General features: G+C 48.8%; 1 protein-coding gene across 7 annotated transcripts in view; it reads right to left on the bottom strand.

The window, feature by feature from the left end:
- Positions 1 to 117: 117 nt before the first annotated feature.
- Positions 118 to 27,931, bottom strand: part of PAN2 (poly(A) specific ribonuclease subunit PAN2) — a 1,309,324-nt gene continuing 1,281,510 nt past the window's right edge. For 4 of the 7 annotated variants that reach the window (XM_069653787.1, XM_069653788.1, XM_069653785.1 and 1 more), the window contains 2 exons: positions 719 to 938; positions 118 to 311 (listed from right to left, as the gene is read on the bottom strand). In XM_069653787.1, coding sequence (XP_069509888.1) covers positions 272 to 311; positions 719 to 938 — 260 coding nt within the window. In that variant the 3' untranslated portion in view covers positions 118 to 271. The remainder of the gene's footprint in view (positions 312 to 718; positions 939 to 27,931) is intronic. The other 3 variants (XM_069653789.1, XM_069653792.1, XM_069653786.1) reach the window with 1 other exon arrangement.

Genomic DNA, 27,931 nt, shown 5'->3' with positions numbered 1-27,931 from the left:
CTGCCCACACTGTGCTGTACCTGCTCTGATGAGTCTAACATTCCCGTGCATTTATCACAGCACTAAAACGTGAGCAAAAAACTCAGTTCTTAAAATAGACAACAATTGCATCACGTATTAAATAACAGAAATCCTTTATTTCTTTACCATACAGTTTAAGTGGCGTTCACAGAACGTCACACCTGTCAGGCGACAATTAAAAAATAAAATTATAAAATACAAATAACTACATCTCTAAAAACAATACAAGATGCAAATCCAAGTGGCTACTTCATTTTAAAGGCCCATCACCGCCGAGTACAGAGGAGTGCCTGTGAAGATAAAGAGAACATGTGAGATACAGAGACACTGCTACATACAACAAGCAGGAGACATTTACACTGACTGCAAGAACTGAGTCGTAACCATGTAGGAGGCAGGGCACAAATCAACTCTATCCCTTATCCGTACAACGTGCTTCTCGGGTCCTGCTACACAAGCCAATCTAAGAAGTCTCGATATCTCCGACTACAAGAAAATATCCCTGCATGCACAAATCCACCCACTAGTATCTTGCATCACAAAGCACAAATCAATCTATCAAGCTCTGATGTCTGAAGGCAAAGGTCCATCTATGCTAATCCCACCTGAACCTGGCGTTCTACGTGTTAAACCTCCCCCCGGCACCCCCCCCTGCTTCCATCCCCATCAGAATAAAACACCAGAGAATTCAACATACAAGGGCCAGCCAGCGCTTTTACTTTTTGGGCTGTTCTGAGTCTCTGGTTCGGGAACCTTCCAGTCCATCTTGCGACCCTTCTCGTACAGGCTCTTCAGGACCTTCCGAAAGGCATCTGGCTCTGTTCCATTCTTGCTTAACTTGAGATACCTCCTGTAAAGTGACAGGGCAGTGCGTGCATCCTCAATGCTGTCATGGGTCTCTCCTTGGATCTTCAGCTCTGGAAGAACAAAAAGAAACGATGGAGGGAGAGCAAGAATATTCCGTTTTAAAACAGCATATTTATTTATGTATTGAGGATTTGTTAGGCGCCTATACAACAGAATTGTGTTTCCAGGCGCCACAAGGCTAAGTAGGGCGGGAACAATGGGAAAGAATAACATTGGCAAAACAGTAAATATACAATTGTGGCCCTACTAGGCCTTGTGGCATTCGGACGTGCAAGTGCAGTGAAGAGAAGTGCAGGAGAGAGATGGGTTGGGGGGCAAGGAATTGACAAGTGCTGGTGGGGGCCTCGGAGGGAAGTGCCAAGGGAAGCCAAGGAGGAGGCCTCAGGCTAAGTGCTAGGATGGACAAATCCCAAGTGTGGGATGCACAGCCACCAAGCAGGGGCCCGCAGGGAGGGCGGGGGAGTGGTGCTGGTGTCGACTGGGTAGAGTACCTGGTATCCTCTGAGTTTCATGAGGACCAGGCCACCAGTCTCAGCGGCAGTGGGGTGATAAGCAAGGAAGGGAAAGAGGTAGATAAAAGCAGCACTTTGAGAAGTTTCCGGGAACTTAAGGAGGTCCGGCTCAAGTCTGAGGGGGCAGGGAGGCTGTTCCAAATTAAGGCACCAGCCGAAGAGATAGACCGACCCACACACTCTGCTTGGAGAAAGGCTTGACAGTCAAAGAGTTGTAATTAGCAAGTGGATATTTAGAGAGGCAAGGTTGGGGATTGCGTGGTCCCAGGCCACAAAGCCTTGTGGATGATAGAGGGTCTTGAATGTGATCCTCACGGCCACTGGGAGCCAGTGAAGGGATTTTAGGGCTAGGGGGATACAGTCCCAGGGCTTGAGGCCAACGATAAGTCTTCCAGCCATATTCTGGATTAGCTGAAGGGGGCGTAGGGGGCAGAGGGGGAGTTTGAGGAAAAGGCTGTTGCAGTAGTCCAGCCTAGAGAGGACCACAGCCCTAGAGACATTGAGCTTCTGGGGGAAGGTGAGGAAAGGGAGAATGTCTGAGGAGGTAAAGCTGTAACTTGGCCTTCTTGGGAAGGTCCAAGATGTGAGCGGTGAAGAAGAGAGCAAGTCGAAGATGACCCCAAGGTTTTTGGCCTCGCAGGAAGGTGAGGGTAGAGGGCTCAGAGGGTAGGAGGAAAACAGGGCGTATTTGTCCCAATGAGAAGGATCTCCGTCTTACTGACATTAAGACAGAAATCGTTAGCTGCACACCATGCCTGGATAGAGGTCAGACAATCAGGGATGAAAGAGGAGGAAGAGGAGGTAGTAGAGGGAAGTCTGAAGGAAAGCTGTGTGTCATCAGCATAGCACTGGAAGTTAGGAGAGAAGGAGGTGATCAGGTGAGCAAGATGGGCGAGATAGATATTGAAGAGCCACAGCGATAGGATAGAGCCCTCAGGGATGCCACAGGTAGTGTGTGTGGTAGTTGTGGAGAAAGGACCCATTTGCAACTTGGAAGGGCAATTAGTGAGGAAAGAAGTCAGCCATCCCAGTGCCCGATCTGTGATGCTGAGGGTATCACAGAGCCGTTTTATGAGGATAGAATGGTTGATCGTGTCGAAGGCAGGGGAGAGATCGGGGAAAATGAGCACAGCAGCAAAGTTAGAGTCCAGATTTGCGAGCATATCTTCACAGGTGTTCAGAAGAGGAGTTTCCGTGTCTCTGGATGCCCAGAATCCAGATTCATGGTCATATATGAGGATTTATTTGTAGCGCGCTCATACACACGTGTTTCAGAGCGCGACGAGGCAAGGGAGGGTAACAAGGGAAGACAAAAACAACGATATTACTAGGCCCAGTGGCATTGAGATCGCTCAAGTGCAGGGGAGAGGGAAGGGGGAAAGTGCAGGGGAGAAGGGAGAGGTGGAAAGAGCCGAGTAAGGGATAAGAACAACAACTGGTAGTGCAGTCAGCATGGTGGCAAGTGCAAGGTTTAAAGCGCAGACAAGGGGTGTCTGATAAGTGAAGGTAAGGGGACTGTAGGGTTACAGATACAGACCAAAGGGCAGGGGTTGCCAGGAGGCAGTGCGGGTGTGTGGCTGGGTGGGCAGGGACCTGGGCCCAGAATCAGAGGGTAGCCAGGTGCATAGAAGACAGAGTAAACAAAGCAAATGCGCACGGAGGCAAATAACCAGTTCAGTGTGGAGTATCAGTTGGGGTAGGACCAGCTTCTCCAAGAGTTTACCCAGGAAGGGGGTAGTGGAAATGGGGCAATAGTTAGCTAGGCAGGAGGGGTCAGCACACAGTTTTTTTTAAGTGACGGTGCATAAGGGAGTGCTTGAGATATGGAGGGAAAGAGCCAGTGGCGAAGGAGTGTTTACAGAAGTCGGCAAGCGCCGGGGCGAGAGAGGAGATGTTGTCTTTGGTAGTCCTGGAAGAGCAGGGGAGCACCTGTTTGGAGGAGAGCTTCATGAAGCAGACAACTTTAGAGACCTCATCCGTTCCAGGAGGGAGGAGAGTGCGGAAGGTGAAAGGAGGGGAGCAGGATCGGGAGTGGAGATGGGGGATAGGGATAGAGGACAGGATGTCCTACATTTTAGATGACAAATAGGAGGCCGATGCGGTGTAGAGAGCATGGGCAGAAAGGAGGAAGGTGGAGACTTCAGTTGGATTGGCAAGTTCCTTGCAGATTTTAAAAGTTCAGGCGTGTTGTTAGTGGCTCCAAAGATGAGGTTTGGATGTGGGCCCTCTTCTCGGAGTGCATATAGAAACATGGTGATATCATATAAGCTAACAGGGCAACAGTAAAAACAGAGCCTGTTTAATATCACCGTTTTGTAATGTATTACTTTCAACTATTGTTTAATACTGTGTTGAGTTGTTCGTAAATCCAGAGAATCCCTTCTTTTATTTTGTGTCTCTCATTGATTAGTAATCTGCGTTGCACAGGCCCCGGCCCTCCATTCCTCAAAATATATGAGAAGGTGAAAACAGAACGTTCATTAAAATAAATAAATACAAGTTACTCAATATAATAAGTATTGCATTCTTACTCCTGAAGCCCCTACATGGAGTGTACTAACAGAACAGTATCGAAGCAGGTGCCCTAGCACTTTAAGAGCTTAAACTCAGTAGCCTGAGAAAAGAAGCTCCACCCACTCCCAGGCTCTGTCCATCCTCTTATGTTGGGTGGGATCCTGTGAGGTTTGTTTCATTTTCTTCACCAGTCAGTGGAACCCATTTATGGCCAGGGTTGAGGTGAGGGCTGGAGAGAGGGTTATGATTTCCCAAATGACAATCGTATGGTGATCAACCTGTATCTTTACTTGCATCTCATCACTATGGAAAGGATTATTCCCAAGCAAGAACTAAGATGGGGAAGAAAGACGGCCAGAAAAGTGCACATCCAAAAATACTTTTCTATCCTCGAAACTCTGAAACAGGTCCATACTGAATGCCCAAAAATGTAGAGCTTTGCACCTTGCAATTTGTAGAGTGTAGTAGGGCACACGACTGAGACAGCACTTGTGTCAGTTTGGGACGATATCTTGAAGGCTGCCAATGAGGGTGAAATCAGCACGCTAGTCATGCTGGACCTCTCGGCAGCCTTCGACACAGTCGACTTTGAGATTCTTATTTTAAGACTTTCTACAGTGGCTCAATGGTTCACATCCTTAGCAAGTTAAATTGGAGGCATTTATCTCTGATTGTTTACCAGTTAAATGTGGAGTGCCTCAAGGCTCCTCCCTGTCCCCATTGTTATTTAACATTTACATTTGCGCCCTTTGCTGGACATCTTCACGGAATTCGGCTTGCATTATCATTCCTATACCGATGACACACAGATCCATGTTCGGTTAAATGAACCTGTGGAAGCAATTGACAGAGTGTTGGCTTTTACTAGCAAAATAAAGAGCTGGATGGTGGCTAATAAGCTTCAACTAAATGCAAATAAAACTGAGATCATTCTATTTGGATCCAAGACAAAATTGGCTAAAATCTGATTGCAGCTGTCCTGTCCAGAACTCTTGGATGTTACCACATCATTTGCAGCTAAGGTAAAGTATCTTGGATGTATCTGGAAGGCAAACTTAAGCTGCAATCTGCAGGTAAATTAAATTGTAAAAGCTGTACTTTGCCATCTTAAATTGCTATAACCTCTTCTACCACTGATCTCATTCAGACCGCCCACTGGTAGTTGGTGCACTGGTAAATCCCAGGTTAGATTACTGCAATGCCCTACTAATGGGAATTCCAAAAAGGTCAAATTCAACATTTGCAGGTTGCTCGAAATGCAGCTGTTGAACTGGTTTTCTCATTGCCCAGACGTTCACGCATTTCTCAGTTCCTGAGAAACCTTCACTGGCTACCAATACAGCAAAGGGTTCTGTTTAAGACCCTTTGTTTGACTTTTAAATGCCTCCACAGGACTGCTCCTCAATATCTTGTTTCAAAAATCTCCTCTTACCGTCCGGATCGCTGTCTACGATCCTCAAGACCACACCTACTGGTGGTTTCAACATCAAGATGTGTCCTGGGGTGATGGGCGCTGTTCCTGTGCAGGGCCCCAAGCCTGGAATGCCCTGCCCACGATCTTCGGAAAATTGATTCCCTTCTCGAATTCAGGAAAAAACTGAAGACCTATCTCTTTGATTAAACATGCTTGATAAATCTGGCTTTTTGGTTGTCTTATTATTTCATCTTCACCCAGATGCAATTCTTTGCTTGATTCCATATGGATGTGTGCTTTATAAATATAAAAAGCAAATCAAAATGTTCAAAATTGTCCTCATCTTTCATAAAAAGTGCTCTTTTTTGCAAAAATCGTCACTATAAATAAAAGTAGTCCTAAAGGGAACGAGAATTAGTTTTTACAGTACGCTCTATAAAGGTTTGCCAATTGAGGCATTTCAAACTAGATTTAAATTCCGAATTGTGTTTATTGTTTTTTTACGAAGGCAGATTTAGCTGGAGTAAAACCCTCAGTTTGGGTCTTCTGGCAAGCTCATGCTTAAAAGGAAAAAAACCTCCACACATCCCTCTATGCAAAAATGGCTTCTATAACTTGGGTATCACCCACCAGGCCCTGGCCTGGCTGAACTCTTTCCTCTCTGATCAACCCTCTCAGGTCCAAAATGGGTCCTTCCTCTCCTCCATCTCTCGCTCTACCTGTGGTGTTCCCCACGGGTCTAACCTCCCTCCCTGGCTGTTCAACCAATACCTGACACTTCTTGCCCACCGCATCGCCACTCTCTGCCCCAACTTTCAGTTCTATGTGGATGACACTCAGCTCATTTTCAGGCTCCCATCCACTACCTCGTCTCATCTCTGACTGACTGTCTGCTATCCAGGAGTGGTGAGCCGCCAACGATCTCTGCCTTAATGCAGTAAAACTAAGATTCTCCTCAACAGCACACTGGCTCCCTCCTTTCCTGTCACTCTCTGGCTGGCCCCTCTTCCTGCTCCCATCTGTGAGGCTAAAAACCTCAGGGTCATCATCTACTCCACACTCTCCTTCTCTCCTCATATCTCTGACGTCTCTAAGAAGTCACACTACCAACTGCACCTCAGAGTTATTCTTCCTTTCCTCTCCTTCCCCCAGAAGCTCACTGTCTCCAAGAGCTCTAGTTCTCTCTAGGCTGGACTACTGCAACAACCTCTTTCTAAATCTGCCTGCTTTTACTATCCGCCCTCTGCACCTCATCCAAAACAGGACTGCAACACTTGTCTTTGGCCTCAAGCGCAGGGATCGTATCTCTCCAGGACTGAAATCTCTGCGCTGGCTCCCAGTGGCTGTGAGGATTAAGTTCAAAACCCTCTGTATTGTCCACAAGGCCTTCTGGGGCCTCAATACCTTCAACTTCCTCTTCATAAATATCTTCCTTCTCAAGCCCTTCGCTCCTCCGCCTCCAAGTCCCGCAGGGTTAGTCGCTTCTCCAAGCAACGAGTTGGTGGTAGATCTCTTTCCTCGGCTGGGGCTTCCCTCTGGAACAGCCTCCGTGCCTCTCTGAAACGAAGCACCCCATAACCTTCCTCTGTTTCTGCTTTCTCTCTTCCTCCTCCCTGCTGAACTCCTGGTTGAAATTGAAACTCCACTGTTCACCTGGGTACCCTCTGATCTCGGGCCTAGGTCCCCTCCCCGCCAGTTGCACTCCTGCACTGGTTGCCCCCCTGGCAACCCTTGCACTAGGGGTCTATTTCTGTATCCCTACAGTCCTCTACCAGCACTCAACACTTGATGCCTGCACTTACCCTTGCACTTGCCACCAGCTGGCCTCCCTTTTTATTTATTTGTTTCATTTGTTCTACTGTGTGATCCCATGTACTGCACTGCACCCTCCTCTTTCCCCTCTCACTTTTTACCCTTTCCCCCTCTCCAGCATTTGCACAATCTCAATGTCACCTGGCCTCGTAAGATCGTTGGCTGTCTTCCCTTTGTTCCCCCTCCCTTGCCTCGTCGCGCCTTGAAACACTTGTGTATAGGCGCGTTATAAATGCCATATCATATCATATTACGCTTCCCAAGAATCCACTGGAATTCCTGTTTAAACCAGGCAGAAACAAAAAGGTAATACAGAGTCCATTAGGCTTGATGTACGATAGATACTTCTATCCAAAGCCCTGATGCCAAAAAAAAGCAACTTGATTTTTTGTTTTCCTTTAGATGACTTTCTAACAGCCTGAATGGTTAAGTCAAAACTAGATAAACTATGATAAAACTGGCCATATGTGACAAATGATCTTCTGGACTGTGAAATTATTTCACATTTCTTGCTTGCTGTGTATGCCACCGATCAAGGTGTTGTGCCACTAGCCTCTTGTTAAAATCTACATTGAGGTTGAGGAGGTTTACGATAACGCATCTCAGACCGATTGTTTATTTTCCAGACAGTAGAGAGTATACACTTTAAGACACTTGTTTTATTCACCTTGAGGCCCTTGATGCAGATGCCAGCACCAGTGGCAAGCTGACCAAGAAGACCTCTAGAAGACCTACATGGGTCGGCCCAGAGTAGCACAAATGTAAGCACGACAATGAGGATAGGGGAAGTTGAAGAGATAAGTGACATCAGGCCATGGTTTGCAATTTTGGTTAAAATAGTTTAATCAGCTAAGGCTGACCATACCTGGCATCGGTGCCCCACTGTGATTCGGTCTAGGGGACACAGTTCAGTGTCTTAAGGTGAAGGACTGCCAGGTATGGTCAGCCTTAGCTGATTAAACTACTTTAACCAAAATTGCAAATGTATCTACTCCAGAAATGTATTCTAAGAGCATATTATTTGCTTCATAATCTGCAGATATCAAAACTCTGGACCAATGAATGTTTTGAATAGAGCTACAAATAACCACTCCTGATGATGGAAATTGAGTTTTTATTAATCATTACCTCTGATCATATGTTATCAATATGGAATCAATATTGTAACTCTGTATCATCAGTTGGAATGTTTTTTTGCTCCTATTTGTTGAAGTATATTAAAAATAACTTGTTAACAGTTTAACCTAGTGGACTCTTTAAGACGTGTTTGGCAATCTAACCGCCCCATAAAGAATTGGATTTATCTAGTATTTCCACTATCAACTATTTGAAAATAGTGTTCTTGAACAAACTACTTATAAAGTATCATATAACCCGAATGTATATAATTTCGTACCTATGAAAGTCATTGACCAATTGTTTGTCATCGTACAATCCTTAGAGTGTGCAGGGGACGTGAGTGTTCCACAGACCGTGGACACTTTCCTTTCCACTCTTTTGTACTTTGTTCACCACAACACAGTGCCAGTGTTGTGTTATTCTCCTCTGCACCTCATTAACTTAGTTACTTCTAGTCAATTTTTGATACACCGAGGTGTGCACCCGTTTCCCTCTTTTCTATTGGTCTCTTTGTGAAATGCCTGTTGCGGCCTGTAGAGCGTTGTTTTGTGCTAGTTCGAGTTTGGTAAGATTCTTACGTGATGTCCCTACAAAGAGGGCATTACAGTAGTCCAGCCTTGACCCAATTATTTCCCTAGCAATGGTGAGGCAGTTCTGTTGGGATAAGAAAGGTCTAGCTGCAATAAGTAGTTTGGAGTGATATGCAGAGGAGGATGCTATGGCATTAACCTGCCTATTCATAGTTAAGTTGGATTGCAGGTAAACACCCAAGGTCTTAATGATTTGAGAGACAGCAATGGGGATGTTATCAACTGTAAAGGAGATTTATTGCTGGTCTAGTTTACCCAGGGTGTGCAGGGATCCAATTCACAGAGGTTCGGTCTTCTCGCTGTTGACGCACACCCATTTTTCTGCCATCCAGAATTGGATCGTTGAGTAGATGGAATTGAGGGTGTTCAGGTCGGACAGGTAATCACCCAAGAGGGGGATGGGCACCTGGGTGTCATCTGCATAGTTTGTGTATGAGATGCCCAGGGCGTCCAGAATTTTGAACAGAGGCCTTGTGAAAATGTTAGAGGGTGGGAGCTATGCATGAACCCTGTGGGACCCCACATTTAATAAGACTGGGGTTGGCACAGGATGATTCGGAGAAGACCTTCATCAATCTTTTCTGTAGGAATGAGGTTATCCATGCACAGGCCCTCGGGGAGAAGTTAGCTGTGGTGGACAGGTGGTGGCAGAGGGACTTGTGATCTACCAGATCGAATGCAGCTGATGGGTCCAGGATAAGCGGGTTTGCCTGCGTCTCGGAGGTCGTCCAATTGGTTTTTTAGGTCAAGGAAGGCCGTTTCAGTCCCATGTTGTGGCCGGAAACCTGGACAGTCGTAGACCAAGAAGATGGTTATCTTTTTTTTAGACTTGCAGGTAGGCTGCTTTGTCCAGGATTGTTAATAGACAGGGGACAGTGTTAATCGGTCGGCAGTTCCCTGGCAGCGATGGGTCAAGGGATGGTTTTCTAAGGTACGGTTGAACCCATGCTTCCTTGAGACCAGTTGGGACATGGCCAGACTAGAATGAGGAATTAATGAAGACAGTGATAAGTGGGGCGAGGGAGGTGGCACAGTCTTTAATGATCTGAGCTGGGCAGGCATCCCCTTTACAATTAGAGGGTTTGATGGACTTGGAGGGCAGTAACTTCAACTTCACTCATGTCCTTAAATTCAAACACAGGGGAATGGTCAGAGTAGGTCACGGGGGACTGTTACTGTTGGCAACCAGGTTGGAGAGTGCCTGTTGGTGGGCTAATATTTTAGTATGGAGGGCATCCAACTTATCAAGCATGGCAGATTGAATTTTGTTGCACCAGGTCTCGTCCTTTAGGAGGTGGGGTGGGAGAGAGGCTCCAACTCTCTAAAGATGGCAAAGATCTCTTTTGTACCAGATTTAGCATTTTCAATCCTGGTGTTGAAAGCTGTGGCTTTGGCCTGAATGATGGCAGTTTTGTAGTTTTTGGAAATAGCCTTAAAGACTGCTTTAGAGGCGTCATTAGGTTTATTTTTCCAGGTAGCAAGTGCTGCTCTTTCTGGAGCGAAACTCCAGGAGCTCCTGGGTAAACCAGGCATTGGAGTGCTTTACTTTCTTGGCTTTCTTAAGGGTTAGTGGCGCAACACTGTTGACAGCATGAGTAATGACCCATTGGAGAGAATTTGCCAGTAGCTCTAGGTCCTTGGAGAAAGGGGTTGAGAGGGCAGGTACTGAGAGGTAGGGTGTGATATTCTGTTTGGTGAGCTTCTGAGAGCTTCTTGAAAATGAGGCAGGAAGAGGGACGGTCTGTTTAACACCTCGAAAGGAACTCCTTATGTCGAATTTGATGCAGTAGTGGTCAGACCAGGGAATTGGAGTAATCTCAGTTACCAGAAGGGAGCAATTGTGAGGAGACACCCAGTCGAGAGTGCAACCTTTAATGTGGGTTGGATTAGAGAGGACTGGAGTAAACCCTAGGGTAGATAATGCCTTTTGTAAGGCAGTGGCGTGCGTAACATGCGGGTCATTGAGCCCTAGATTGAGGTCACCCAAGAGCATGATTTTGGAAGAACTTTTTAGGTTGGCTGATGCGTGAATTAGGGCCTTGTGAAAATCAGTGGTGGGGCGGGGGCAGTAGACGGCATGGAGGGCAATGGTGCAGTTAGGGGAGAGCTTCAGTTTGAGTAGAAGGTAGTCAGACTGGTGACCAAGTTCACCTTGAATCCTTCTGATGGCAAGAGTCTCTCTGGCGATGACAGCAACTCCACCTCCCCTTTGAGAGGACCGGTCCTGCCTAGATATGGAATAGCCACTAGGAATGGCGAGGGCAAGAGCGGGGCCGGATGTCTCATTTAGCCAAGTCTCACTAAGAAACAGTAGGTCAAGGTTGTCCCTAATGATAAGATCATGAATGTCTAGGCAGTGTGCTGGAAGGGATCGGGAGTTGACCAGGGCACACTTGAGGGGGACAGCTGGTGATGGGGACAAGGTGGCAGGAGAAAGATGAGGTGCCCAGGTGGTCAGGAGAGGTGGTGTTGGGTGAGAGGGGGCAGAGCTCGGAGTAGGTGCTGTAGGTGTGGTGGAATTGCAGGGCAGATGGGGTGTATAGGTGGTGGGAGAAAGTATACCTGTAGTAGCAACATCAACAGCATATGGCAATGGTGGGGCTTGGGCGGCAAGCAAAGATACACAGGTAGTAGTTGCAGGCATAGATACACAAGTAGTAGTGGCAGGCATAGGTAGGCATGTAGTGGCAACATCAGCATCAGATGGCAATGGTGGGGCATGGGCGACAAGCAAAGATACAAGGTAGTAGTTGCAGGCATAGATACACAAGTAGTAGTGGCAGGCATGCAGTGGCAACATCAGCAGCAGATGGCAATGGTGGGGCATGGGCGGCAGGCAAGGAAACACAAGTAGTATCAAAACTGGTAGCACTAGGCAATTGTAGTGCAGCTCCGGTGGACAGCAGTGAGCTTGCAGGCAGTAGAGGTGAAAGTTCAGGTGGCACAAGCCCTTTGGCCGGACAGGCAGTGGGCGGGTGATATTGCCGGCTTGCAATGGAGAGTCCGGATAAGGCGAGGCATGATGGACGACGTAGGTGCGAGACCTGTGTAAAGGGAGTAGACACGGTCTGTGCAACGTGCTGGTACTCGTGAGGCGATGCAAGTGATTGGAGTTAGGCGACCCCTGGTGGCGGTGTCGCAGGTCTATGTGTCCTCAAGGCAGATGATGGTGATGCCTTTCCAGGCGTTATTGGCGGCAGTGGCAAGTCAGCGACCATGGTAATCGGTGGCCAATCGGTTTGCAGAACTTTGTGGTTATAGCGGGAGCAGGAGCAAGCTCTTACGGAGGTATGGTGGGGCATGTGAGGAGCCATGGGGTTGCTCAACGAAAGTGAGGTGGGTGGCTTGGTCGTGCAAGGCAGGCTGTTTGGGTGAAAATGTATGACAATGGGGGGGCGTACTTCTTCCTCCTAGGCACGCATTTCTCAGGGCAACATTTGGAGTAGCATTAAGGGTACGCCCATACATAGTGCGCGAACGGAGGCGCTTATTTCTGTGATTGAGTGGGCTTGCTCTGATGGGGCCTGTTATGGCATGACAACTTTTGCAGAGGGGCGGGTGCCAGCGACCGGCAGCGTCAAGCAACGAAGAGCTGCAGAGAAGGGAGCAGGCCTTCCCTCGATTGCTTCGCCTCCTGCCTCACCTCCCCTCTGTTTAAAGCAGGAGGGGAGGTGTGGGGACGAATCCAGGCATTGGCTCAGTGATATGTTTTTTGTTGCTACGTTGACCATGGCGGCGGCCATCTTAATGGCCTTGTGGTCTGTAATGGAGCTGGACGTACCAGCGGTGATCCGAACAGCTGATTCAGGGCACAGCTGTTCTATCCCTCGCAGTGGAGCTGCAGAGAGGGGAGCAGGCATTTCCACCCAGCCTTCCCTCGACGGCCTCTGCTCGCATCCCCTCCATTTCAAGCAGGGAGGGAGGGGCAGGAGAGGTGTGGGTACGAATCCAGGCGCTGGCTCAGCGATATGTTGTTTGTTGCTACAGTGACCACAGCGGCTGCCATCTGAATGGCCTTGTGGCCCGTAATGGAGCTGGAAGCACCAGCAGTGATCCGAACAGCGGATTCAGGGCACAGCTGTTCTATCTCTCGCAGCAAAGCTGCAGAGAGGGGAGCAGGCCTTTCCTCCGGGCCTTACCTATGAAATTACCGGAAAACAGCGTGATCTAAAAGAAGAAAAAAAATGTTTCAAGTAAAATATGGTGCAGAGCATGAGAAAGTGTACAGGGGATAGAAGAGTGGAGATGGATGTATTGCTAAATATGAATGTCAAAGTCTGGGTGCAGAAGGTCTCAAGATGTGCTTGTGCTAATGCAAGTATAATGTGGGCATGGTTGACCACGTTTTTCCAAATGGATGGGCTGGGACTTTTAAAAGGCCTAAATAGCTAGGCTTCCTGCCCAAAGGCATATTCCAAAAGTCCTAGGTATGTGCATCCCTTAAATGCAAAATAACTGAAGCATGTATAAATGGTAAGCCATGAAGGCAGAGATAAGAAATGGAATATAGCCAAACTATAGTTAATGATTCTGGCATTGTAGAAATGTGAAAGGAAATAGGTGGGTAACACAAGATGAAGCTCCCCAAAAGAGAACACTTCTCCTCTCCTCAACCCTTCAGATCCATCTTGAACCACCCTGGTCCATTCCAGTCCTAAGTCAAGGACCTTTACACCCCAGCCCACTGACCGAGGAATCGGGTGGGCCCTAGGCCACGCCTGACTGCACAGGTTGCACTAGGGACTCGCATCCCAAAAGACAAAAAGGAAGGAATAGAAGTGACAATGGCCAGGCTAACCATAGTTATCGCAGATCAATGTGATCACTGCGTACCTGAAAATACAGCAAACGGAAATTCTGAATTCAAAAATGCAGGCGTGCAGTCATCACATAGATCACACATCTATGGTTCAATGGCTCAATAATGGCCCTGCGACTGTGGTGGACATCCCTGTAACCCCCAAACCCCTTAGTGTAAGGGGAGCGGGATAACACCCGCCCCCGCCACATGTGCGGTATAACAGTGATTTGATATTTTCGCTTTCTGCGAAAATGCGCAGTAAAGGTATATCCGTTGTTTTTTTCCACCGGTATTTTGTAGTGATACCGTTATCGCTTTTCTTTGTGTTATGCCGCAATTGTTCTAGCTGACACCCAGGTATTTGAGGGCAGGACTCGCAATAGCAACAATGTCAAAGAAGCACGAATCAGATGGGCTTACATGTCATGGTGATGCATGTGTCAAACCAGTGAAGGAACCCTGTTCCTTCATCAATGTTGCATTTATAGGCACCAGGGTGCAAGGAGGACAGTACTAAGTTTTAAAGGAGGATGCAATAAGGGGTGCAGGTGTGCAATGGAACGAGAAGGGGAACAGAGCAACGGAGGAACCCATTGATAGAGGGTGCCGATGATTAGCAAGAGGAAATATGAGCTAGAAAGGGTGAGAGAGTAAGAGAAAAAGTGTGAATGAGAGGAAGGATGAGAGAAAAAGCAAAGGTGAGAGTAAGAGAATATAATCTAGTCCGCTGATCCGCTTTCTCACCCAAAATGTCACTCCTTTCCTACGCCGTCTATGTACATGCAAAAGACTACTCCTTGCGAGCTCATTGAACAGCCATGGCGCATGATAGCTGTGCAAGAGAGGCGTGGGGCATATGGGACATTAACAGGTGCAACGCACAGCTACTATATTTCAATCCAAGGTGTGTGTGTGTGTGTGTGTGCATAGCGCAGCTACAAGACAGCCACGTCAGGCACGTGGACAGTGTTGCAGGCACACAACAGACCTGCAGTGCTAGCAACAACAGTCTTCATAATAGCGCATGCGACAACGGAAGTGGTATGCAAGGCTTGAACAACCGATGAGTAACAAAGGCACAAAGTGAGCCTCAAAATATGTATGCGCAGCACAGACCGTCTATGCACAAGTGACGCAATCCCAAAACAAGCACACGACAGTGAAAAACATACATCACAAACGTCTATTGAAAATGATCAAAACTAAGTTAAGTTATCCATCTCGTCACTTTCAGTGATCTCATCCCTTTTGATTTTAGTCAGAACCTTATGACGTTTAGGGGTTCTTCCCACTCAACCTGTAATGCATTGATCTACTTTCCTGACTCATGTGTTCTACTTATCCTTCGTCACATGCATGAATTTTTAGTTTGTGAGGACCTGCATGTGGGTTGTTGGGTTATTTACCCATCTATTGACCGCCCATGGCCCTGCTGATCATGATAACAGTCCAGACTGCAGCGAGTAGCTTGCATGCACACATTTCACAAAGTACCAAAATAGCAACTATTGACCTGCATGACGAGTCATCAGCGGAGTGACTTTGCTGAAAATGTTGGGGGTGAGGGGAGACATACCATCTAAAGGAAAGGGACCCCCTGCCAAATGAGGGGGACAAAATGGTGTGCCACGAAAGTTGAGGGGACAAACGCCCTTGAACCCCTGCCCAAAAATATTATGCCCATGTGTAGGGGAATGAAGCAAGTGCCCCTGGAGTGACTGGATATACAGAGCTATGCCACTCTATTGCATAAACTTGGATAAGAGATTATGTTGGCGGTATTGCGCTGCCTGTGGGAGTGAACAAGAGATCAATGGATCGAATAGGTGGGATCAATGAAGGAGCACAGCAACTGAACTTGAACAAGCAACCAAACCTTCGACCAATAACTGGAGTCAACACATAGACCAACAACATTCTGGATTCAGCTCTGAGGTGGTGCCCACTATTCAGTAACTGTGCAATGTGTCCCACTCCCTACTGATGTGTGCACACCAAGCCAGCTTCCCCAGCCTCCACATAATTCTTTGTACCACACTTTGGGGCTGCAGTGGCGAAGGGTGGGTGTTAGAGGGCCCAGAAGGGAGCCCTCACTACTGTATAGCTGAACGACAGTCTGGTGAGGTAAGCAATCCCCCCGATGATGACAAAGTTCTTTTGAGCAGTGTGACCCTGGGCAAATCAATATCTCTGAATGCATTGGGGGAACTGGATAGGGTTGCGATGAACAAGTTACTTACCAACTGGTAAGGTTCTTTTGACTGGATGTTCCTCCAATGTATTCCACATCTTTGACATGTAATGTCCACAGTTGTGCTGCTTAGGACATTTTTCGGCAGAGGGCGTCCTGCGTCAATGGCATCAGGTCGATGCCCCTTGAAGGCCTCAGTCGAAGGTGACGTCATCAAATGTTATAAGTAGGACGCCTGGCACCCGTAGCCTCAGTTCATGTTTCCCTCCACAACGTGTGCCACAAACGCACACCAGGCCTCCATGACTGCACATAGCCTTGGGGGAACGTAAGCTGCAATAGCTTGGGAAATTCTTCAGAGGGGCAGGCTGGGAGGGCGATGTGGAATACACTGGAGGAACATCCAGTCGAAAGAACGTTACCAGTTGGTAAGTAACTTATTCTTCTAATGGAATTTGCCCTCCAAAGTATTCCACATCTTTGACAGACTCCCAAAGCAGTGTCCGTGAATGGAGGAGGGAGAAGAATTTGGATATACCCAATCAGATGGCAGAATAGAGCACTGCTTTACCAAAGGCCATATAATGACCATGGAAAGTATCCAGGGAGTAATGCTCGACAAAGGTGTGGCTGGAGGACCACCTTGCAGCATCACAAATATTTTTAACAGGAACTCCCCGTTGCAGGGCTTTGGATGTAGCCACGCCCCTGGTGGAGTGAGCTTGCAATTCCTCAGGAGGGTCCTTGCCAGCCAATCGGTAACATTCAGCAATGGTGAGGATAATCCACCTGGACAAGGTCTGTTAGGTAACAGCCTGGCCCAACCGGTGTCCAGTGTATCCCACAAAAAGTTGGTCGTCCACTCTGACCGTGGACATCCTAGAAATATAAAAGCTCAAAGCTCTCCTAGGGTCCAACCTATGGAGTCTCTCCTCTTCCTTACCAGGATGAGGAAAGAAAGCAGGAAGTACCACCTTCTGGCTCAAATGAAATTCAGACACTACCTTAGGCAGAAAGGAAGGCCATACCCTCAGTACAACCCTATCCCTGTGGAACACAGTAAAGGGTGGCTTAGACGAAAGTGCCTGCAACTTGCTCACTCTGCGAGCAGATGTAACTGTAATCAAGAAAACTATCTTGAAGGTCAACAGTCTCAAAGGACAAGAGTGCAAAGGTTCAGACAGAGCACCCATCAAGAATTTCAAGACTAGATTCAGATCCCAAACCGGCGCCTGAAAAGGGGACGGCGAGAACACATTTGTGAGCCCTTTTAGAAACTGGGTAATCGAAGGAATCCTAAAATAAGACCATTCTTCAGACGAGCGCTTGAAAATAGCACTGCCAGGTAACCTTTAATGGTACCCACTTGAAGACCTTTGTGGGCGAATGAAAGCAAGAAAGAACCATCGGAATGTAATACTGAATAGGATCAACATTGTGTCCTCTGCACCAGTCGCAAAACTTACACTAATAGCACAGGGATTTGGTTGCCAGACGCTTGCATGAAAGCAGCACCTCCATCACTTCATCTGGGAGGTCCCAATCCTTATATTTCAACCTTTCAGGAACCAAGCGTGAAGGTTGAGAGTCTTGACCTCTGGATGGAGAACCCGACCGCCCTCGCGTGAGAGAAGATCCTTTCTGTGGGGAAGACGGCGTTGAGGACAGATGGACATTTCTAGAAGGTCCGGGTACCACGCTCTCCCGGCCCAATCGGGAACAATTAGGCTCATGTTGGACCCGCACCTCTGTAACCGCCTAAGAACTTGAGGAATGACGGGGACCGGAGGAAACACATACAGAAGTGGGAATGACCAATCCACAACAAACGCATCCCCTAAAGCTCCTCTCGGAGGAAATTCCCTTGAGCAATATGTCTCGCACTTCCGGTTCGCACCGGTCACAAACAGATCCACTTGAGGGGTTCCCCAAAGGGCAAAGATCTCCTGAAGGACTTCCTGAGCCACTTGTGGGAGACCGCGCTCTGCCTGCTCAGAGCGTACGCCGCCGCATTCTCCTCTCCAGCCAGATGAACTGCTGAGAGTGAGATACACCTGCTTTATTGCCCAGAACCAGCGCTGCATCGCCTCCTTGCAGAGCGGGAGCGACCCTACACCTCCCTTTTTGTTGAGGTAATGCATGGCCACAGTGTTGTCGGTCATAATCCGGACACTCTTCCTGCGTACAAAAGGCAGAAAAGCCTTCAGGGCGAGCCTGATGGCTTTCGGCTCCAAAAGATTTATGTGAAGTATGGACTACGACTGAGACCAATGACGGCTGGCGTCAGATCTTTGGCGTGAGCCCCCCATCATGTGAGGGAAGCATCCGTCACTAATGTCACCTCCCGCCATGGTTGTCAAAATGGCTCTACCATCATCAGATTCCCTTTGCTGGCCCACTACAGAAGATCCCGTGAGACCTTGAGCGGAATCTGAAGGCGATCCAACATCTTGCCTGAGAATTGGGACCACTGCGTCCTGAGGGCCCATTGAAGGGATCTCATCCACAGTCTGGCCTCCGGCACCAGAAAATGCAGGATGCAATGAGGCCGAGCAAGGAACAAGTTACTTACCTGTAAATTGTTCTCCAGCATGGGTCTGGCATGGATTCACATGCTCATGAATACTGCCCCCAGCCAATAACTGCCCTCTACCTAAGCCCCTCCTCAGGCAGCCATTTTCAGATTTGGTAGCACGTAAAGTAGCATTAGGACCAAGAGAAGAGCCGCTGAGGGGTAGGCGGGAGGGTTCGCATGTGAATCCATGCCAGACCCATGCTGGAGAACAACAGTCACAGGTAACTTCTCCAGCATGGGGTCTGGCATGGATTCACATGCTCATAATACAAGAAAACATAGCAGTACACACATGCACAACCACGGAAAGTGGCAAGGCTCAACATTAAGCATTTCAACAACTCAACATTAAGCATCTCTTACCTCCTCACCAGGCTCACCTTCAAACGAACTGGTTGCGCAGCACTGGTTGGCCAACTCTGGACTCCTCCCTGGAATCCCGGTCGACGAAGTAGAATTTCGTGACGGTGTGCATCGACCTCTACGTAGCACCCCTGCAGATGTCCAGCAGGGCCACACCAGACAGGAATGCTGTAGTTGCAGCGATCCCTCTGGTCGAATGGGCTCTCGGACAGCCAGGCAACGGTCGGTTTGCCAACTGGTGACAGTGCGTGATGCAGCCAGAGAGCCACCTGGAAATGGAGGCCTTGGAGAGGGCCTTCCCCTCGTTCACAGCGCTCTAACCACATCCAGCGAATGCAAAGTCCTCTCAGCCGGCGACAAATGCGATGGGAAGAAAACAGGTAACACCAAGGGCTCGTTGAGATGGAAGTCTGATGGCACCTTGGGCATGAAGGAGGGGTGCGTCCTCAGTACGGCCCTCGTTGCGTGGAAAGTCAAGTACAGAGGCTTACAGGAGAGGGCCTGGATCTCTCCCACTCGTTGTGCGGAGGTGATGGCCACCAGGAACGCCGTCTTCCACGACAGGAATTTCAGAGGTGCTGAATGCAGAGGCTCGAACGGGGGACCCATGAGCCTAGTCAGCAGCACATTGGGCTCCCATGCCGGGGCCGGAGCTTTCACCAGCTGGAACCAGTGGAAAAGTCCTTTCAATAACTCCTTAACCAGGCGATGCGACCACAGCGACGATCGTGTCGGATTTCTGGTGTAGCGGGAGATAGCCGCCAGATGGATCTTGATAGAGGCGTGCGCCAGCCCAGTCTTGGCCAGCGACAGCAAGTATGGCAGCACTTGAGGGGCCGTAATCCGTAGAGGGTTTATCTTCTGTGCACGGCACCAGACGGTGAACATCTTCCATTTATGGCCGTAGCACTTAAGAGTCGAAGAAGCCCTGGCCATGGCAAGTACCTTCTTGCAGTCTGCCAGGATCTCGTATTCTCCGAACTCTAGCACTACAGGAGCCAAGCCTGCCGGTTCAGCGACGACAGGTCGTGGTGCAGGATCACGTCTCCTTCCCTGACGAGAAGATCTGCGTCCGCCGGAAGCTTGACTGGATGGGACGCCAACATGTCAAGAAGGTCCGGGTACCATATCTGCCTCGTCCACGCCAGTGCGACGAGGATCATCCTGCACCGGGACCGTCTGAGTTGACTGATGAGTCGTAGGAGCAACGGCAAGAACGCATAGAGAAACAGGCCGTCCCAGGGGAAGGCAAATGCATCCCCCATGCTCCCCAGCTGGGGAAATCTGCTGGCGAACCTCCGGCAATTGGTGTTCATCGCCATCGCAAATCGATCGATCTGGGGATTGACCCATCATTGAAACAGTAGGTCCACCAGATCCTGCCGAAGTTCCCACTCTTGGCAAGAGCGCAGCTCCCTGCTGAGTCAGTCGGCGACTGTGTTCTTCACTCCTGCCAGATGAAAGGGTACCAGAAACATCCTTTGGGCAACGGCCCAGTGCCATAGGTCTTGCGCTTCCTTGGAGAGAGCAGGGGATCTGGTACCCGCTGGTTCCGAATGTAGAACATAGTTGTGGTGTTGTCGGTGAAGACCCGCACCACCTTGCCCCTGAGGGACAGAAGGAGTGACTTGAGGGACCAAAACACGGCCCGGAGGTCCAGGAGGTTGATGTGCAACGACTTCTCCTCTGGGAGCCAAAGGCCTCTTGCGTGGAGATTTCTGGTTTGTGCGCCCTATCCCTCCAGGGAGGCGTCTGTTGTCACAGTCTCCTGATGCACCGGGGTCTGGAAGTCCGTGGCCACTGCCAGATGTGTGCAGACCCCCCACCATAGAATAGCCAGACGGAAGGTCTTGTTGAGGGCGATCTTGTCCTCGAAGCTTCCCATCGTCTGGACCCAACAGGTGTCAAGGAACTCCTGTAGCAACCGCATCCGCAGCCTGCACAGCCGAACGAGGTAGGTGCATGATGACATCATGCCGAGCAGGGATTGATGGACCTCACCTTGGCCATCTTCATGGTCAACAGTCGTTGTACCTTGCCCAGGATGGCCTTTATCCTGTCCTCCGACGGTGCAAATAGGCGTGCCACCGTGTTGAGTCTGGCTCCCAGGAACTGGGTGTCCTGAATGGCTACAAGCAGGACTTTGCATAGTTTATCGGGAACCCCAGTTCCGTGAGTAGGCGGACGGTCCTTGCGGTGTGTCCGACGGCGAGTTCCTTTGACTTCGCTCGGATGAGCCAATCGTCCAGGTAGGGGTAGCGTGCTGAAGGGTGACCATCCGGAATTTCGTGGGTTGTATGTATTTGTTGAGGCAGCGGCGATCTAGGATGGGCTGCCGGTCATCTTTCGAACGAGGAAGTACCGCGAGTATACTCTGGAGCCCCAGAGCCTCTTCTGGACGAGCTTTATCGTGCCCTTTTTAGCATTGCACGTACTTCTAGAAGTAGTTGAGGAATGTGGCTTTCTTTCCTGGCCACAGGTGTAAAACGGGGACACTTCCTTTGGAACTTCAGAGTGTGCCCGTGGGCCAGGGCGTCCAGCACCCAATGGTCGGTGGAGATGGGTTTCCACGTGTCGAAGTTAGTCAGCTGGCCTCCCACCGGGGCACACAGGTGGGGGCCTGGTGTCACGGCCGGTTCAGTCCTGCTTGGCTGAGGCCTTACCACCTTGGGCCCCTTGGCGACATCGATGATGTCTGCCGGCCTTGTTGCGACCTCTGTAGGCTTCCTGCGATGAAGAATGAGCCGCCCGACAGTATGAGGAAGAGCTGCCGCCGAATCCTTTGGAGGCACCTTAAGACTTGCCTTCGGAGGGCCGAAAGGACGTTTGTCGTTGATGGAGCGTGCCCAAGGCATGGCCTGACTCGGTGTCTGCCTTGATGGCCTGCAGTGAGTCGTCTACTGCCTTGCCAAACAAGTTGTTTCCATCGAAGGAGATGTCCAGTACCCTCGTCTGAACGTCCTGACGTAAGTCGGCCCTTCGCCAGCACTGCTGGCGAAGGCAAATGCTGTTGCCCATCTGGTGGAAGCCAGTGTTGGCAATGTCCGTGGCCACTGTGATGCATGGTCCGAAGCCACCTCGCCTTCTTGCATTATTTCAAGGGCTTCCATAGTCTGGGAGGAAATCCAGGAGGGGGGCGGTTTTAAACCACAGCTCCCTATCGTAGCGGGCCAGGATAGCGAGAGCGTTGCTACCTTTATGGTTGTTGCCGCGGACGAGATGATCGGATGTCTCATGGTATCCAGCTTCTTCCCCTTGCTGTCCGGCGGGGAAGTGGAAGTCGATGCCGTCACCCCAGCCGATTTCTTCTTGGCTGCCGCGGAGACCACAGAGTCCAGGGACGGCTGCGCTCTGAGGCACATCGGTGCAGAGGCTGGAACCCTGTACTACTTCTCATACCGGTCCCTCTTCGATGGGGCCGAGGATGGGTTCTTCAGGAGGGCCATCCACTCGTCCCAGATGTCAACCAACAGCGGGACCGAGAGCATGGTCTTCCTCTTGGCCTCTCATCATTGATAAAGGAATCCCTCCTTCTGCTCTTCGGGGCATAGCTGAAAAAGTTGAGGCCCTAGCAATCATGGGGTAAAAGGAGCCAATTTCGTTGGAAGGAGAAGCCCGGGGTGGGGGCGACGAGAGATCAGTTCCGTTGTCGCCGCCGTTGTCGCCGTCTCTGTCTCGTCCCTCGGTGGATGGGGTGAAGGATGGAAAGGCGGAGGTGAGGGACCCGCCTCCGCTTGGATGGAGGGCTCCACGACAGTCCAGGTGCCGCTGGATCGCCCGCCGGAGGCAAAGGCATCCATGTCCTTATCTCTGTGCACAGTGTGTGCAAGGCTAATATGATGTCCTCCGACCTGTCCGTCGGTGGTGGTAGCGGTTGCGACAGTAGCGTCGGCAGTGGTGTAGTGTCCTCCGGTTCCTCATTGATCTGCCGTTCCTCCTAGTCTACTCCGTCGCTCTCCACGTCCGCCTCGTCGGGATCCTTCCCGTAGGATCTGACCTCGAACTTCTTGTCAAGAACTGACTTGAGGCTGAAAGCTCATCCTTGGAGGAGATATCCGAGTCCGTTAGTACTATCGTACCCCCCCTTTCTGCTCGCCCAGGGGTTTCACAGGGGTCGATGGGCGTGAAAGATGATTCCCTCCGGCTGGGCAGGGAAACTCTAGGCTTGGGGGTCATCTCCACTGGGGCCGCCTCCGCGGTCCTCACCAGGGACGCTACCACTCCCTCAATCGAAGCTTTAGCTTGGTGAATCTGGGCCTTCGCGACCTTAGGTGCGCCTGAGGCCTTCACCATGGGGAGGAGGGCCACCGCCTCGATCCCCCTTGACTTTCTCCGTCGGAACCGACCGGGCCTTCTCCAGAAGCTTACCCGGGTTGTCTGATTTTCTTTTCATCGAGCTGGAGTGACGGTGAGTGCCCATCCTCTTTGAAGATGTTTTGTAGTCCACATCCTGGGCAGATCTTTAACAGAGGCGTCAAGTCTCCCTTGTCTTCGGCCATGACCACAATGGGTAGGCCTCCAAGATCTTCTGGATTCCTCCAAGAAGTGAAATTTGAGGAAAATTCGCCCTTGAGGCGCGTAGTGTGGGATGTATTTACCCATGCATCCGAGCCATACCTCAAAACTGTGCAGTACTGACATGGAAAACTCATGATGGCCAGAGCTTCCCAGAAAATGCACAGGGAAATGCATGAAGAATAGGCTGCCACTCATTTTTGCCGATGTTATGGGCACAGAAGGACACTGCCTAAAACCACCATTGGACTACCCACACAGTAGTCTGAAACCATTGGGAATGGCAATGCTGATTGCCAAATGCAACCTAGAATTGTTGGGAATTCATTTTCTTAAATCCCAAAAATGGGTGCAGTACCAGTACTCACCACTATCCAAAAGCCGGCAGTTTAAAACCACCCTGTGTTTCTCTGAAGGCAAGCCAAAGTGCCTATTTCAAACATTGCAATATGTGCAAAATATTCACTGAACACCAGCAGACATTTGGTAGAATGGAGTTTTGTGTGCCTACAAAATCTGGGAAATGAAGAGCCCAGAAAAATGCTTATAACAAGACTGGCTGCGCTGTGGATTTCAGCAGTTTAAGTTGCATTGGACTGAAAGACACTACAAATCTAAATGTTCAAATTGACTGAGTGACCTACTTTTGAGTGTCACATAGGTTGAAATTGTTTAAATGTCATAGTTTTAAACTTAGAATCAGCCTTCTAGCTGCATATGTAAAAAAATGTCTTGACTTAGACTGGGGAACAAAAAGTGACATTTTATCTGAAACCTGGCTTAAGGAACTTGATTTTGCTTGGCAGCTACCCCCACCAGGAGTGAAACTTGAGTCACCACTGTGTTCCCAGGCCAACCTTCCTTTTGCTGCCCACACTAAGGATATGCCATCTATCTGATAATTGAATTACCTGTGCTCTGTAGGAGAGTGAACAAAGCCCTCTTCACTCAGGCAAAGGTTTTTATTACGCAGTCGTAAAATGTAGCTTCCTCTTGGCAGGAGCTGGGAGGGGCACTGCCTGTGAGAGCAAGCTGGCTTGGCAGAACTGGAAAGACCAGTATTTCTACCTTGTGCTGAGAGGAAACCACACCCCTTTGTAGCCAGAATATTGTTTAGAAAAAGATTAATAACTCATGGTGCGGACATGTGAAAATTTTATAAATGATACCATAATTCTTGTGATTTTTCTGCCCACATTTTAAGAGGTTTTTCGACCCGGTGGTATGTTCAGGGGGGTTTTAGCGGAAAAGTGGATATTACTCTAAATGTATGCATGTTAAAAATCTGAAACTTCATCAGTTAATGTCCCTACTCCCTGCACACATGTATGTAAAGTAGGGTCAATGTCAGAAATTGAAAAATCAGTTAAAAAGTCAATAATGTGCCATTTGTGAATGCAAGCTCCTAGAAACAGCAGATTTGGACAGAGACATGGCTAAATTCAGCCACACCATGTATATGTAATTTCAAACAACTGTGTAACTCTGAAATATGTCTTTTATTATCAAATATAGAATGTGTGCAATCTGACAAGGGAGTGCCCTCTTGGCAAGCCATAAAATGACATCACTCTGACTCACAGTTCATTCCCCCAATCAAATGATAAATGGAAGTTTGACCAATTAGAAGCTGAGAGAGAGGTAGGCTCAGTGATGCTAGAACACACCCACATTCTAAACACATAAAAGCAGACAGACAGGACAGATAGAGGCCTTCAAAATCCATCTGCCGCTGGAAGCTCTGCCGGAAAAATCCATACTTTACCTCCATCAAACCTCCAGAGATCCAAACTTCAAATTCATCAACCTCCAGAAAGCCAAACTAGAGACTTCAATCTATCCAGAGCAGAGAGAAAGCAGTGCTGTGCCCAGAGAGAGACCAGAGCCCAGTCCAAAACCCTGACCAGATCCGTGATGAGGCCCATTTCACTCAAGAATATAGTGTGAGTACCTAGAAAACTGTGCAGAACCAATCTCTTAGTTAAAATAATATAATTCAATCTATTTAATCTAAGTAGAACTGCCTCCTAACTGTCACCTGTCATTTGTAAAGCTGTCACTTGTCATTTTCTAGTCGCAAGCTGCACTTGTCTTTTTGAACTTTAAAATTTCAAATCTGAAAAACGACCTTTATTCAATCGTTCATATCTCCGCAACCGTTTGTGCTACAGACTTGCAGTAACTTTCATTTTGAAGCTGAGATCCTAGGCTTTCCTAGGACCCCAAAACGATAGAGATAGTCCTTGTGTTTCCTCTGTAATAGCGCTCGGCGCATCCGCGAATTTTGCCGCGATTTGCAAATTTCTCCACATGTAAAATCAGCTGCTGCTTGCCTTCCATTTGCCAGAAATTCGTTTAACCTGCTAACTATCCCTGCCCCATTGCTAGTGTGAGCCTGGACTAATATTAACTAGATACCAATCACCCTGAACCTCTGAAAGGGAATTAAAAGTATTTTAGCATACTTTTCAATTCATTGCCAGCACATATCAAAGCAATTTGGGCCTGTGTTTTTAAACTTCTGTTGTCTAAGCTTGCTGGGGTGAACTGATTTACATTGATTGCATTTCTGAGAACTGTGTGCTTCCTTCCATTTCCTTGCATTGCATCAGGGGGGGAGTGAATAGCCAGAGAAAAGTGATTACATTGTTTGGTTGAAATCATATTGAGTATTTTCTGTACTGCATTCATTGAATATTGCATCCACCTGAGCTTACATAAAGCATCCTCTACCACATTATACTTTTGTTCCTATTTACCCGTGTGCTACCTTATCCATTTCATGTCAACTCATTAGTGATTATAAGAAGTGTGCTAGTGCCAGATTCTCCGTTGTTGATCTTTATCATATCAGATTAAGTGTGCTATTCAATTATTAATTTATTATAAAGTGTGATATATATATTTTAAATTATCAAATAAACCTTTTAAACTTGCAAAACAGAACTACTTCTTGGCTCAGTGGGGTCAGGGGGATTCCAAGAGAGGGGTGTTATATAGGGGTAGTCATCCAGAACGCATGAACTGGACCTAAAGATATATCAATAAGGGTTTTCATTCAGTATTATAGACCAGGCGTTGACTTAGCTGTAGTTTTGAATTGAATCCTCTTACAGTAGAGATTTCCGAAACCGGTCTCTGTTGATTGGAAGATGAATCAGTGGAGCTTGAGGCTCGATTTGACCGAAAAAATAATAGTAAACTCTCTGAAAAAACCCAATACGCAGTAAAAGCTTGAGAGCTAAGCACAAGGACTCCCAACACTTGAACGTGCATTAAAAATCTGAAGATGGCTGTCTGAGGAGGGGATTAGGCAGAGGGCAGTCATTGGCTGGGGGCAGCATTCATGAGCATGTGAATCCATGCCAGACTCCACGCAGGAGAACCTTAAGAATTTGAAAGCCGGGAGACTCTGGGCATGTTGATATTCGTCAACCTTCTGGCCAATGTGATGAGCCCTCACCCTGGGTGGCGAGGACTTCCCCCAAGGATGTGTCCAACACAGCCCCAATGTACTGGAGCTGTTGGAAAGGTGTCATATGCGAACTCTTGAAGTTGAGGGAGAAGCCCAACTTGTGAAGGGAGTGGCAGGTGAGACAGATGATCCAAGGCTTGTTTGGGAGAACACGCTATGATCAGCCAGTCGTCCAGATAGGGGTAGACGTGAACCCCCCTCTTCTGAGATAAGCTGCCACCACCACCATGAGCTTGGTGAAGACCCTTGCGGCAGAGGTCAACCCGAATGGCAGGACCCGAAACTGAAAGTGCGAGCCGCCAACGGTGAACCTCAGGTATTTTCTGTGCTTTGGCTGGATCGGCACATGATAATAAGCATCCTGTAGGTCCAATGACACCAACCAATCCTGAAGACGAAAGGCCCGACGGACCTGAGTAAGAGTGCCCATCTTGAACTTTTCCTTCCTGAGGAACTTTTTCAAGCGACGCAAGTCCAAGATGGGTCTCAGTCTTCCATCTTTCTTGGGAATCAAAAAATATGGGGAATACCAGCCCTTGTTCCTCTCCGCCACAGGCACTAGTTCTATAGCGCCTTTCTCCAGCAGGGTCAAGATTTCCTTCACAAGGAGCGGATACGGAATCTTCAAAGACTTTCCCCGGTGGATTGTTGCGAGAGCAATTTAGGAAGGGTAGGCAGTAGCCGTGGGCTATTGTTTCCAGAACCCACGCATCTGAAGTAATGCTGAGACAGTCTGCCCCCAACCGTCGAACAATGGGACCTGGCCTCATAGCTGTTTGAGCGGCTGCGGCAGTGCCCGATTGCACAGAGGCAGCTGCCTGAGCGGCTTTGGCACCTTTTCCCTGTCCACCACAGGTAATTTGACGGTGGCCCCTTTGACTGGCTGCTCCTCTCGCTCTACCAAAAGAGGAGTAGTAACAAAAGGAACCCCTCCACTGCTGTCCCCTAGGACGAAAAGGCAGAGGTTAACGCACAGCTGCGCCCAAAGATTTCGCAGCAGCTTTGGAGGTCTGCAACCTCAAGGCTCTCGTGGGTGTGGCCCACAGAGCAGGCTATGGGCTGGTGGCAGCTCCATGCTGAATTTGACAGGTGCTCCGAGTATCCTCCATTTTGGGATACACAGGCCCTGCCATTGGAATCAGTTGATTCCTGATAGGAAACA

Source organism: Ambystoma mexicanum, chromosome 3q, assembly GCF_040938575.1.
Source record: "Ambystoma mexicanum isolate Mex_15411 chromosome 3q, UKY_AmexF1_1, whole genome shotgun sequence".
Taxonomy (NCBI): Eukaryota; Metazoa; Chordata; class Amphibia; order Caudata; family Ambystomatidae; genus Ambystoma; species Ambystoma mexicanum.
Note: the sequence above shows the minus strand (reverse complement) of the source record. Positions and strands in the feature narration are given on the sequence as shown.